Source organism: Megalops cyprinoides, chromosome 20 (assembly GCF_013368585.1).
Source record: "Megalops cyprinoides isolate fMegCyp1 chromosome 20, fMegCyp1.pri, whole genome shotgun sequence".
Lineage (NCBI taxonomy): Eukaryota > Metazoa > Chordata > Actinopteri > Elopiformes > Megalopidae > Megalops > Megalops cyprinoides.
In genome coordinates, this window is record NC_050602.1 from 27,717,856 (window position 1) to 27,730,000 (window position 12,145).

General features: G+C 46.0%; 2 protein-coding genes across 2 annotated transcripts in view; one reads left to right on the plus strand and one right to left on the minus strand.

Moving 5' to 3' along the window:
- Positions 1 to 3,909: 3,909 nt before the first annotated feature.
- LOC118795591 (ras-related protein Rab-8A-like) lies at positions 3,910 to 7,477 on the minus strand. The gene is made up of 8 exons (XM_036554186.1): positions 7,332 to 7,477; positions 6,001 to 6,061; positions 5,708 to 5,768; positions 5,326 to 5,403; positions 4,890 to 4,979; positions 4,662 to 4,727; positions 4,255 to 4,305; positions 3,910 to 4,142 (listed from the first exon to the last, which is right to left on the minus strand). The coding sequence occupies exons 1-8, from the start codon at positions 7,453 to 7,455 to the stop codon at positions 4,053 to 4,055; spliced, it is 621 nt and encodes a 206-aa protein (XP_036410079.1). The 5' UTR covers positions 7,456 to 7,477; the 3' UTR covers positions 3,910 to 4,052.
- Positions 7,478 to 9,589: 2,112 nt separating this feature from the next.
- The window catches only part of LOC118795692 (nardilysin-like), a 14,641-nt gene continuing 12,085 nt past the window's right edge, over positions 9,590 to 12,145 (plus strand). The window contains exons 1-4 of the mRNA XM_036554370.1: positions 9,590 to 9,634; positions 10,315 to 10,500; positions 11,461 to 11,737; positions 12,127 to 12,145. The exon at positions 12,127 to 12,145 is cut by the window's right edge and continues 63 nt beyond it. Coding sequence (XP_036410263.1) covers positions 10,340 to 10,500; positions 11,461 to 11,737; positions 12,127 to 12,145 — 457 coding nt within the window. The 5' untranslated portion in view covers positions 9,590 to 9,634; positions 10,315 to 10,339. The remainder of the gene's footprint in view (positions 9,635 to 10,314; positions 10,501 to 11,460; positions 11,738 to 12,126) is intronic.

A 12,145-nucleotide genomic window follows, 5' to 3' on the forward strand; every position in this document is an offset into this window, starting at 1 on the left:
TTGTCAAAAGATCACATTATCTACAGAGCTGTAGATCAATTTCAATACAATTTTAGAAAGTACAGTACAATCAAGGTAAATCTCTTTTCTTCAGCTAATGTTATTTACAATTGCTTTAAAAATGTAATTTCAATGTTCTCCTCATCCCACCATCAACAATTTAGTTAGAATGTAGAATGTGGTCACGGATAAGGAATGCGAGAGATATGTATCATACTGAAAAAAAGAGGAAGAAAATAAAGGCAAAAGCTCTGAGGGCGAGTGACTGCGCTGGATGAGAGAAATCACAGCTGTGATGGCCTGCAGACCGCAGGACCGCGGTCACACCTGCAGACCGCAGGACCGCGGTCACACCTGCAGACCGCAGGACCGCGGTCACACCTGCAGACCGCAGGACCACGGTCACACCTGCTGCACAGGTGGAACTGCTCCAACAGCAAATATCCTGCACGAGATCGTCCCCACTCTGCCAGTTAGAGGCGATTCAACAGCCCTCATAACTGAGCCATATCCACATCTAAAAACATCAATTAAGCATTAAACAGCTGAATTACTCTGTTATGGATACACCTTAAAAAAAGTTTAACTAAAGTTTACCAAATTAATGACGCCATGAATATTGTCTGAATATTGGAGACAAAAGGTGACAGTGAGTTTTCATAAGCAAATTTCATAAGCGATTGCACACTATATTTGCTTTTGTATGTACATACTACTTGAACAAGTTGCTACCGAATTCCACATTAAATAAGGTCGTTAGACGCAGTTATTAGCACAGGTAACGAGAAAGGTGCACATGATAAAAAAGCTTTTTTTCCTCCTAGAATCTCAGACCACCCATTCCAAATCTCAGACTTATTTTCTGTGTGTACACATGTGCACACACACATTCACACACATACACACACAAAAGCAGAGGTCTCTGACTGTTTTGTGATGCATAGTTGCTAAGAGCTAGAGATCAAGTATCAAGTAGAATTTTGACATTTACTCTGGTAACACAGGTACAACACAAACGGCGTGGGAGCAGCGGACGGGAGCGCAGGACAGAGCGGACAATCCCAGCGTGAACACACCAGGCGACACATCACTTCACTCTGCAGTCACTTTCCTCCTGTCCTCCGTGATCGGTTCTGGCGAAGAGGTGCCCCTGAACTGGACTCTCGACTGCACTGCATCCTCTGGGGAAACTGAAACTGATTCATCTTTCTTACAAAAAAGTGCATCAGATGGCAGAGACCTGTGCATACGGAAACTGCTGTATAGTTTTTAAAAGGTGTCACTCAGTTTCATGGTGTTTGTGTTTGGTTAAGATCACTCTATTCCACCAGCATCCTCTGCCATTAACGTACATTTCTGCTTCCTGTACTCACTTCTTGCAACACAACTAAAAATACTGCATACAATGCGGATCTTTCCAGATTTATCCTAAAGAATCAAACACAGATCATCCTATTCTCATGTCGGGTGGTGCTCCCTCAGCATGTTCTCAACCAGTACTGCCATCTAGTGGAGAAATAAGGTACAAGTGCTTAGCAAGGCCATTTGGCGATTTGACAGTTCATGCTGGCATCAGGGTTATCAAACTTCTGTTTGACAAATTCAGCAGTGAGCAGACTTTAAAACAGGAGAACCATAACCTGCATCTACATCAGGAAAACTTGGCACTCCTGCCCCCAGGTGGTGAAACGGAAGAACACCGGGGCTCAACAGCTGACAGACACCGAGCTGCATTCAGCCCTGCCGAACCCTGCCGATGTCCGTCCCCTGGCCTCACACCCGGGCCTGACGGAGACGCAGAAACAGCTTTGCTTCAATCCTGTTTGGCTGCTTAAACTCACTCCTCAAAGTTAATCGCAAACAATTACAGGGCAGAGACCAAAACCCAACCCGCTGTGATACCCTTCAATGAACCGGAATGGTCCTCCACAAAGCACTGCCCACATTAATGCAAACAGAAGTATAACCACTTTTAACAGCAAAATAAAACCTACTGAACTGCTAACTACTTCCAACCAGCAGCCTAAATGCCAGAAGAGCTCAGTTAAGACCTGTTATATATTAACTAAACTATAAGGAAAAGCCGTTGTCTAACAGTGAGCGTATCGCTTGGCACAGGCTACAGACGACCTGAGGAAGCTTAAGCGCCAGTGAGTCCGAGAAAGGCCACAGGGACCGACACACAAACCCACCAATCACAGCAGAGCTCTGGAATGTTAAGAAAAGCAAAATAAATCTTCAAGTATAACTCTAATAACACTAATTACATCACTGATCGTAAGGTAATGGAAGAATATTGGAATGACAGCCAACTGTATGCTCCTTTTTTGCTTCATGGTGACCAAACTGTCAACAGAAGGTGTCCACACACTCTAGCCGAGTGAGAGCCAAGCACGAGGCAGACACAGACGGTGGAATTCAGGATGTGCTTATTTTAACACTGCTGTATTACCCTGCTTAGCAGTGCTGAGGTTTTATCATATAAACTCTTAACAGGAGTGGAAGATCGAACACGATTTTGACGTTTTGGCTCTGAAGGGCTGCAGCACCACAGTTTTATCACACAAAGGAAATGTGGAATGCTGGATGGAATGCACAGCAAGGTCTGACACCGGCCACAGCCTCAGGAGCAGACAGCTGCAGGAGCAGACAGACAGCCGCAGGAGCAGACAGCTGCAGGAGCAGACAGCTGCAGGAGCAGACAGACAGCCGCAGGAGCAGACAGCCGCAGGAGCAGACAGCCGCAGGAGGCTGCAGGAGAGCAGGTATTACACCATGCAGGGGGTCTCAGAACCCCGTTAAAGGTTCCGTTTCACCTCCTGATGTTCCACTGAGACCACACTGTCTGTCAGGAACATGCTTAAGAGACCTGTGACAGAGCGCATAAGGTCGAGTGACACAGGAGCAGGACATTACAATAACGCGAAAAAGGAGCCGAGGAGGAGCAACACTGGGGGGGGGGAGCTCAGGTGACTGAAGGAACGGGGGGCGTGTAAAAATGGGGAGTTTTGATGTCCGGGAAGATCTGGGATACAAGTTTCATTCCAAGAGGATCACTTGGCTTCGACAAAAATGAACCACAGCAACCCGAGCAAAAGACTGATGTTTCACCGGCCTCGGGAAGATGCTGGAAAAAGTCCTTCGCGAGTCCACCTCATGTTTGACTTTGCGTGATAAATGCAACACTCAGGGGAGGTGCTGGCCCAGTTCAGCTCAGCAGGGGGTGTCTTCCTTGGCAGCAGCACAATTAGGAAAAGCTAGGGGGGGCATCACGGACCACAGACTGGCCAAAATGCAGTAAAGCACCCACACAAACACAGGGCAGAGAAATGCCTCACACTGACCCTTCAGCCCATTCTTCAGCCCATTCTTCAGTGTGACAGCTTTCTACGCCACACTCATCGGCAAGACCTGCAGTCACCGGGGATCGCAGCGGACAGCCAGTTCCCCCAGCGCAGGGGGGTCAGACTGAACCCACAGAGGGACCCAACGGCACAGCGGCTGCAGTCCTGACCCACAGAATCACGCTACAATCATTCTGACCTCGGCATTTACGCCAACGATAACTCACTGCTAAAGACTCTGCTTCTGCATCATCTTCAGAAGACATTTCAGCACAAAGCACTGCGGGAAATGCTGTAAACAAACATGTGGCCATTGGAGACAATTAAACACACTGAGCAACAACTGGAAGGAAAAGCAGCGTTTCATCACAGCGAGAGGGAGAGAGAGAGGGAGAGAGAGAGAGAGAGAGAGAGAGGGGGAGAGAGAGAGAGAGAGAGAGAGAGGGAGAGAGAGGGAGAGAGAGGGGGAGAGAGAGAGAGAGGGAGAGAGAGAGGGAGAGAGGGAGAGAGAGAGAGAGAGGGAGAGGGAGAGAGAGGGAGAGGGAGGGGGAGAGAGAGAGGGGGAGAGAGAGAGAGAGAGAGAGAGGGAGAGAGAGAGGGAAAAGAGGATATCGAGCGAGTACAGTCCAGTTGTGTCCAGCCTCTGAGCGGGGCTGGTGGGCGGGTCGATGGGCTGGTGGGCGGGGCCAGACAGTAAGGCCATGGTCCTCATAAGAGGGCACAGCGGAAGAAGCTGCTCTTTTTCTGCTGCTCGGTGATCTTCACCCCCTGACTGCTCCCCTGGGGGCTGTTCCCCTCCTGAAAGCACACACACCCGGGTCAGCCCACATGACAAAATTCCATCTTTTAAAAACTCATTCAGACATCATTCACAGTGACAAAGGACAGTAAAGAAAAAAAAAAATCATACCAATTTCTTGTCCATCTTTGCTTTGATGTCTCTGGCAAGGGTCAAAAATGCCTGGAAATGACCAGAAAACAGGGATTAGAGAGACAGAAAGACACTGTGGTAGTCAAACTGAGGGACATTTTTTCAGGATTCCCAAAAACGTTGCCAAGGGCAGTCTGACGACGTTTCTTCAAGGAGCAAACAGCTTGTATGGTGGTGCCAGAGGAAATGCATACGGCTACACGTGCAACCTTCAAAATTAATTCACTTCAAATCCCGAATTATTGTTTCTTTAATGACGTCAGCATTTTCCCCCATCAGACTTGAAGTGCAGTCCTCCGCGGAGGAGTGGCTTTCCCCTGTGGTTACAGCACACAGGGCGGTGCAGCTGGGCTGTCTCAGCTGAGACCCAGGGTGCTGGTACTCACATTCTCCACATTGATGTTGGCCTTGGCACTCGTCTCCATGAATTTGATGCCATACTCCAGTGCCAGCTGCAAAGAGGGGGAAAGCAAAGGTAAGAGCTACACTGTCAGGAGGAGGAGTCACCTCTGTGTTATGTATGCACACACATAAGGGCTGTCAGTACATTCAAATGGGGTTTGGCCAGGTGAAACAGGGTTGTGTGAGGAACTGTCGGGCGTCCCGGCTCTCACCTTCTCTCCTCGGTCTTTGGACACCTGCCGCTTGTCGTTCACGTCACACTTGTTTCCCAGAACCATCTTTTCCACATCAGCAGAGGCGTGCTGGACAGAGTGAGAGAGAGAGAGGGCACACCACCATCACCACCCAATCCTGACAACAACCCTCTACTCTCAAACCCTCTTTATACCAATGAAAACAATACCTTTCCTTATGATGAGTCAAAACCACAGACAGGAAAGGTGCAGTTAATGCACTATGAGAGAGCTGCAAGCACACACTGCACTACCTCAACACTTACAACCACTCAGGAACCAACTCCCTGAACAAAAGCACAACACCAGCAGCTAGTCCCAACACCAGCAGCTAGTCCCAACACCAGCAGCTAGTCCCAACACCAGCAGCTAGTCCCAACACCAGCAGCTAGTCCCGCTAATCCTGCACACGTACCTCCTCTATGTTCCTTATCCAGTTCTTGATGTTGTCAAAGGACTTCTCGTTAGTGATGTCGTACACTAGCATTATACCCTGCAATCAGAACAAGGCCACTGTGAGCATGAACCACCAGGTATGTGGTAAGCGGTCAGTGGTGTGGTGCTGATTAGGGAGAAAACAGATGTAGACAGAATTCTGTAAGGCCTATTCCTGGGAAAGAGTTGAGGGGAGTCCAATAGTTAAGATGCAATCCAAACACCGCTCCACACAGCAGCCAGAGAAAGGGCTAAAGCCTCTCTGCGGTCTGCAGGTGCAGGTCTCAGCCATGTGGGCGGAGCCCCGGGGCAGAGTGACAGGTGATGTAACTGGGTGTGGCTGGTGCTCAGCAGTGCCTCACCATGGCTCCTCTGTAGTAGGCCGTTGTGATGGTTCGAAAGCGCTCCTGGCCCGCCGTGTCCCTGGAAGCCAGCACAGAGTTTAGTAACAGAAGCTCGGAGGCTAACTCAGGCGTGCCTGAAAACACGTTCACACACAGGTGCATGAACCCAGAGCTGCTCGTCATCGTGAGTCGTCAAATACCAAGATTTACATTCCATGACCTTCCACCCTGCAGCCAAATTTGTAGACAGTTTTAGCAAAGCAAAACAAATCAGCACAATACTGAGCAAAGAGATCAGAATCCCGACTCACCATATCTGTAACTTGATCTTCTTTCCATCTAATTCTATTGTTCTAATTTTAAAGTCAATGCCTATGAGAAGAGAAAAGAACACGGGAAGAACTTCAGGTCTGCAGGTAACAGGTTGTTGACATTGAAACAGTTTCTTGTGGCCGCTGCTGTGGTGCTGGGAAACTCTCAGTGATCCAGGGAACGGGATTATCCGGATGGTTGGCAAACCGTTACGGCCAAGACATTTTAGTGAGGCTGTGGATATCTGCCCTGTTTCTCAGAGTAGGTCTCCTTCAGCACTGCAGAGAGCATATCTGTCTGGCAGACGAAACATGGGCGCAAACGTAACATTGAATGAATGCTGACGAACAAGTCTCACCAAACCTGTCCAAATAATACCTCCATGTCCTGTCTGACAAAGGGAATGCCCGTTAGCATAGCCACTCTGTGTACACTGACGGCAAGACAGATCGTTTTTTCACACAGTCACCAGCCCTTCACTAAGCCAACCACCACTATTTCCCTCTGTCGCAATTCTGCGCTGTCATCCTAGTGGCTGTCCAACAACCGCGGTGGTCATGGAAACCCGACTTGTTACCAGAAGGTATCGGGTTCGAGTCCCCTGGCGCATTACCTGCACTGCTACGCTATGTATCTGGACTAGCTGTGCATGTGGAAACTACGAGCTTCATGTGATTGCAGATAGGACATGTAACCAGTGAGCTAACGTTACATAACGATGTAATTACATAGGTTACTTTGTAAAAACTCGCAGTCTGGCTAAAGTTAAAATACCATTACAGTCAACAAGTTTTTTTCAACTTTTTTTCCAGCAAGATAGGCTGTTCCGGAAGTGTAGAAAGCACACAGCTACGTTCGCTCACCGCTAAACTGCGGGTACACTTACAAAAAGAACAGAAGACGGAAACGATGTACCTAACGTTACTGATAACTAGCAGTGTCTTAAAAGCAGTTAGCCAGAGCGCTGATCGCTAAAAGCACTGTTTATCGATGTTAGCGATGCTAACTAGCCGGCTACCCCATGTCAGGTGACTTAAATGCAGCTAACTGGCTAGCTATGCATTCCGCCATGATGACATTCATCAACAAACCAATTATCCGCTGCATTCTAAGTAGTGAGCATTGATCTTTGTTATTTACATCAGAAAAGCTGACTGCGGTTTTGAGTGGTGTTTAGCTAAGTGGCTGGCTAGCAACCTTCTGTGTGAGCAGCTAGCTTAGCCGGTTATACTGCCCCTATAGCTGGCGGTCTGGTAGCTCTCCGGTTCATGTCTGAGCGCACTGGCTCCCAGCATTGGGCTCGGACGCTGTTAAAACAAAAACTACGTACCAATGGTTGAGATAAATGTCGAATTAAAGGCATCTTCTGAAAATCTGAACAACACACAGGTCTTCCCAACTCCTGAGTCCCCGATTAACAGCAATTTAAACAAGTAATCGTAGGTCTTCGCCATATTACTCGCTATTGCGGAAATCCCGCCCGGCAACAGTGGCAATGCCTACCGCTATGAGCAGGCCCAAATTGATGTATGATTGGGCAGTTGAGATGTCACTCATACATGAGCCCGCCCTCATAGTAGTGGCTCCGGAAGTTGATTCGACCAGACATATGACGTCAAGGGAAACTAGAAAAGCCGACAATGAAGAGCAGAGGGAGGAAGCTGGCAGCAGCTTGCAACGTAGCACTTAAACACAATGCGGGATGTCGTGCTCATTACAGTAATATGCTAGCCACTTGTTCTTCGGGTTAACTTACCTTATGCCAACCCTCTTTCAAACAGGAAGCCTACAGTAAATACAGAAGCTCGACTTAATCTTGGACGCACAGTATCCAGATGTGATAACTCAACCCTGCGACGAAATCTAATATATTTTAGCTTTGCACTTTCCGGTCATTGTTAGTAATTTTATGTATGGTAGATGTTGCAGCCTGATTTTGCTTTTATGAATTACTGTGTAGCACTGCGTTAACACAAGACTGTGATGTTTCATGTGTAGATATTTGTTAAACTCTGTACTTAATCTGTTATGTCACAGTTATATTGCAGTCTAGGACAATTGCGTGGCATTATATCTTTAAATATAATAACACTTTTTCATATATAGCCTTTTTCCTCTGATGTTCTGTAAATGCATGTTTGTTCTTGTTTCTGCCATGACGTATTCAAACCATTATGCCATCAGTTTGTAAGTACAATAGGTAACTAACTTACCAAAGCTAATAAATATCGATGCAAGCAGTCATAATGGGCGCCAAACAGCAGGGAAATAATAGTTTTCCTGCAGACGCTTCTAAAGGAGATAGGTGTTTATATCCTGAAGTACAATTCAACTGCTTTTGAAATGGAACCAGTGGTAAAATGACATGTTTAGGCGCTGTCTGCCTGGTACTGGCTGTCAAACAATATGAATAACCCTCTATATTACAAATAATATCTCATTATGAACTTGCGGAATATTTATTAAACACATTCCGCATATCCCTTGCAACTCCAATATCAACAGTGAATGTCTCTGACAGTGAATATTATATCTTATCAGCTGAGCTATTTCATATGTCAAGCTGTGTGAATGCTAAAGGTGTAACTGCGAATCAACTATGCCTGTCGACGCAACAGACTAAGTGCAAATAAAAGTATATTATGCACCATTGGTTAGTCCTGTGCAGAGTTCATGTTGTTTCGTAATGAAAATGTTAGTGAGACGTGCAATTTGATCTCATTGTCTTATTACTAGAATATTTACTTTTACTTTTATTTAAATGTACTGTACAGAAATGAATGTGCCGACATGAATATTTATATGAATTTATTTCCATTTAAAGTCATTTTTGCCTACATGTATGTTCTCTACAGTATACCACGCTATACATTAGACCTGGTCTCTATCCGAATCATCACTGCTGAGCAAAATAAATCAGAAAATCTAACTTCTTGAAATTCTTTTGATACTGAGATATCCCTCACACCTATTTCTGAAAAGCACTGTTTGTAAGGATTAAGATACGCACCACGTCAGTCATTTGACGGACTAGGCTGCAGTTAATTACCAATATCCTTCAACTAATTACTCTCCGCTACCGTAAGCAGGTGTCACGAGATTCATCAATGGGTACACATACGTTGTCATAGGCTTTCAACAGGCATCACTTAAAATGATCTTGCAATCATCTGTAATGACTACTAGTGTAAACACACTATTAGTTACATTCATACAACAATTATTTGTGGATTACCAAGCGTCTCACTGAACGAAGCCGATTAACAAATCAGAAGATTTGTCATTGGAAATAAATTAACAAACTAAAACGCATGATGCACAGAAAGGGAATAACGTGCTGCAGATGGTAAGGGTTTCATCTGACGGACAACAGACCGTAAACCAAGTCATCCATCTCCGCAGCGTCACACGCTGCATGCACATGGTGCTACCGCCGCTGGTCTACCAACCTTACTTCCTCGTTATTCGCGGAAATTTGGAAGGGCCCAGCTCGGGAATCGTATGGACCAATCCGAAGCTTTCATTTTGCTACGTCCAATCATTTTGTCCAATCACATCAGCTCTCCTTGCACTGGGTCATCAATACCACCGTGCCAAGGCTAAAATTTCGGATGCCCCGCATCAACACGGGAGGTATGACAAAGTGGACATAGAGTAGTTCAACTTTTTATCTATATAGTTAACTTTTCCGGACACCAAATGCCGCAGAGGCTGACCTCTACAGCACGGTTGTTTGACATGTGACTTTACCGGTTGTATTGATAATTCGCAAAGCAGAGCTACAGCGGCAGGCTAGCCAGCCAGTCACCCGGCCGGCTGTCGGATTAGCGGAAAAGCTAATGCTATTTAAATCTCCAACAGCAGTAGCTAGATAGACTACATAACTTGCTAGCGATGTTTGATTGTTAGTTAATGCTGAGCTAATTACTGTTAGCTGGTATGGTCTTGCTTGATTCCGCTAATGCTACAGCTTGCTACTGAATTAAAATTCCGCTTCGACTGTGCTGTCGCTTTGTTGCTTCACAATATCAAAGTATCTAGCGTAGTAACAGGCACGCTGAAAAGCCTGGTTATATTACTGTGTTCGTTCAGCCATAACTTAGTTAACCAGCCACCTGAGCTAGACAGAAAGCCTGTTATTTGGGCACCAGTAGTTCAGGGACTCTGACTTGGCAAGCAGCGGTTGTAGATTCCTGCTCGGTCCTAGCTGGTGTAATCATTGCTCTGTACAGGTTAAAGCGAGGTTTTGCCGTGATCGGTGGAGCGGTAAGGTGTCACACTTTATGTCCCGGTTCGGTGTATTCTAACTACAGTGCCAAAGTCTCGACGTTTCTGAGAATGCCCCAGACGAAGAAGTCCAAAAGCGATGCGTTTGGCTCCGGCCAGCCACCCGGTGCGGACCGGGGAGAGTCGCACCTGCTCGCCGGACCCCGGGACCCAGGGGAAAACCTCGGAGACCCGCAGATTGTCAAATCGCCAAGTGACCCCAAGCAATACAGGTAGGTTGTATTAAACATTACATTTTAGCGTTTGTGAGCACGTTTTAGTGTCATGTATACTGTATAAAGGACCATATCGTTTCTAAGGCATGTGATTTTTGTCCGGGTAAAACATTACTCTGGTGCATCCAGTGAATCTTCTTCACTCTGTCACACGCCAGTGACCCCAGTCTGAATTCCAAGTTCTAATGTCTAACGCCAGAAAACGGGGCACAACGCCCGTGACACCATAATGAAAATGATTTTTCCTGCTTTGCCAAATGTGAAGTGTATGGAATGCCTTCCAGAAAAAGCAGGCGTGCAGCGTCTCAGTGACCCAGGCAAAATATGAAATCTCTATATTTATCAGCTAGCCTTGCTGTCCTCTGATAGTTGACTGTGTAAGTGTAGTTGTTGATCTCCTTGAGCCATGATCAGTGTCCTTTATTTCATGTACTGGAAAATAGGTCAAAACAGCTAGTGCTACTTTATGTGAAGAGTAAGCTCACTGCTGTGATTGTTTTTGTAATCCAGCACTGAAGACATGGTCCACCAGCTTCCACTGTCATGTCTGAGAGCTCTTTAAGGAGAAACAACTCGTGTTTGTTTCTGTTTTAGAGTCAGGATTTGTCAGCCATGACGGATGGGACCAAAGAGCTGTCTTACATGTGTTCACTCGTTAAAACAATGATCAGGTTTCTGCGAGAGTTTACATTGTTTATAAAGAAAACCAGTGAGGCTAGCTGAGTGCGTGAAAGGGACAGAGAAGAATAAGGATGTCTCTAGGTATGTGGACTTTGGAAACTGTTTATGAAATGAGTGATGTAGCGTTCTGTTCACTCATGAGTTCTCTTGTGCTGCAGAAATCTGTCGTTTGCACTCAGAGTTTGCTGTTTATTCATTTTAACTTCAGATTATTAGGGATAATTATTTAAAAATTAAAGTATCTGACTTTGATCTGAACTTTGACCCTGTCCACAGGTACATTGAATTGACCAATGGGCTGCGAGCACTGCTGATCTCAGACTTCAGCCAACTGGATGGGAAGGCGGCCTCCGACGACGAGGACGATTCGGAGGAGGAGGAGGAGGAGGAGGAGGAGGAAGGGGAGGAAGAGGAGAGTGGGGAAGAAGAAGGGGACTCAGGGGAGGGTACAGAGGAGGACGAGGGGGAGGAAGAGGACGAACAGGACAGTGATTTTGAGGAACTGGATGAGGACAGTGAAGGGAAGAAGAAGAAAGGGAAGTCAGAGAAACAGGTTGGTGTAGTTTTTGAATGATTTATACGGGTTACATTAATAATTACTGTCCACACATGTCTTTCATGGCTGTTATTTCATAGAGCTTTATTCACCAGCCTTCATCCTGAAACAAAATTCAGAGTTCATTTAATTATTTAAAAGGTGAAGTTGCTTCAAAGAAAGTTGACGTAAACATATTGCTTGCAGAGTTTGCTGTAAGACTGTGTAGTTCTCTCTCACACTCACTAAGTGTAGCTATACTCTATCTTTCACACTGTATGTAGTTATACTCTGTCTCACTCACACTGTGTGTAGTTATACTCACTTTCTCGGTGTGATGTTACATGCTCTCTATGTTCATGTAGTTATACTCTGTCTCTCTCTCTCCCTCCCTCTCTCTCTCTCAGTCTGCAGCTGCTCTGTGTA

Bases quoted from the DNA above. Each gene is read 5' to 3' on its own strand.
- LOC118795591 (XM_036554186.1), bottom strand. From the start codon at position 7,455: ATGGCGAAGACCTACGATTACTTGTTTAAATTGCTGTTAATCGGGGAC. The intron at 6,062-7,331 runs GTACGTAGTTTT...CTCTTCTCATAG, and splicing joins GACATTTATCTCAACCATTG to GCATTGACTTTAAAATTAGA. The intron at 5,404-5,707 runs GTGAGGCACTGC...TTCTGATTGCAG, and splicing joins CCTACTACAGAGGAGCCATG to GGTATAATGCTAGTGTACGA.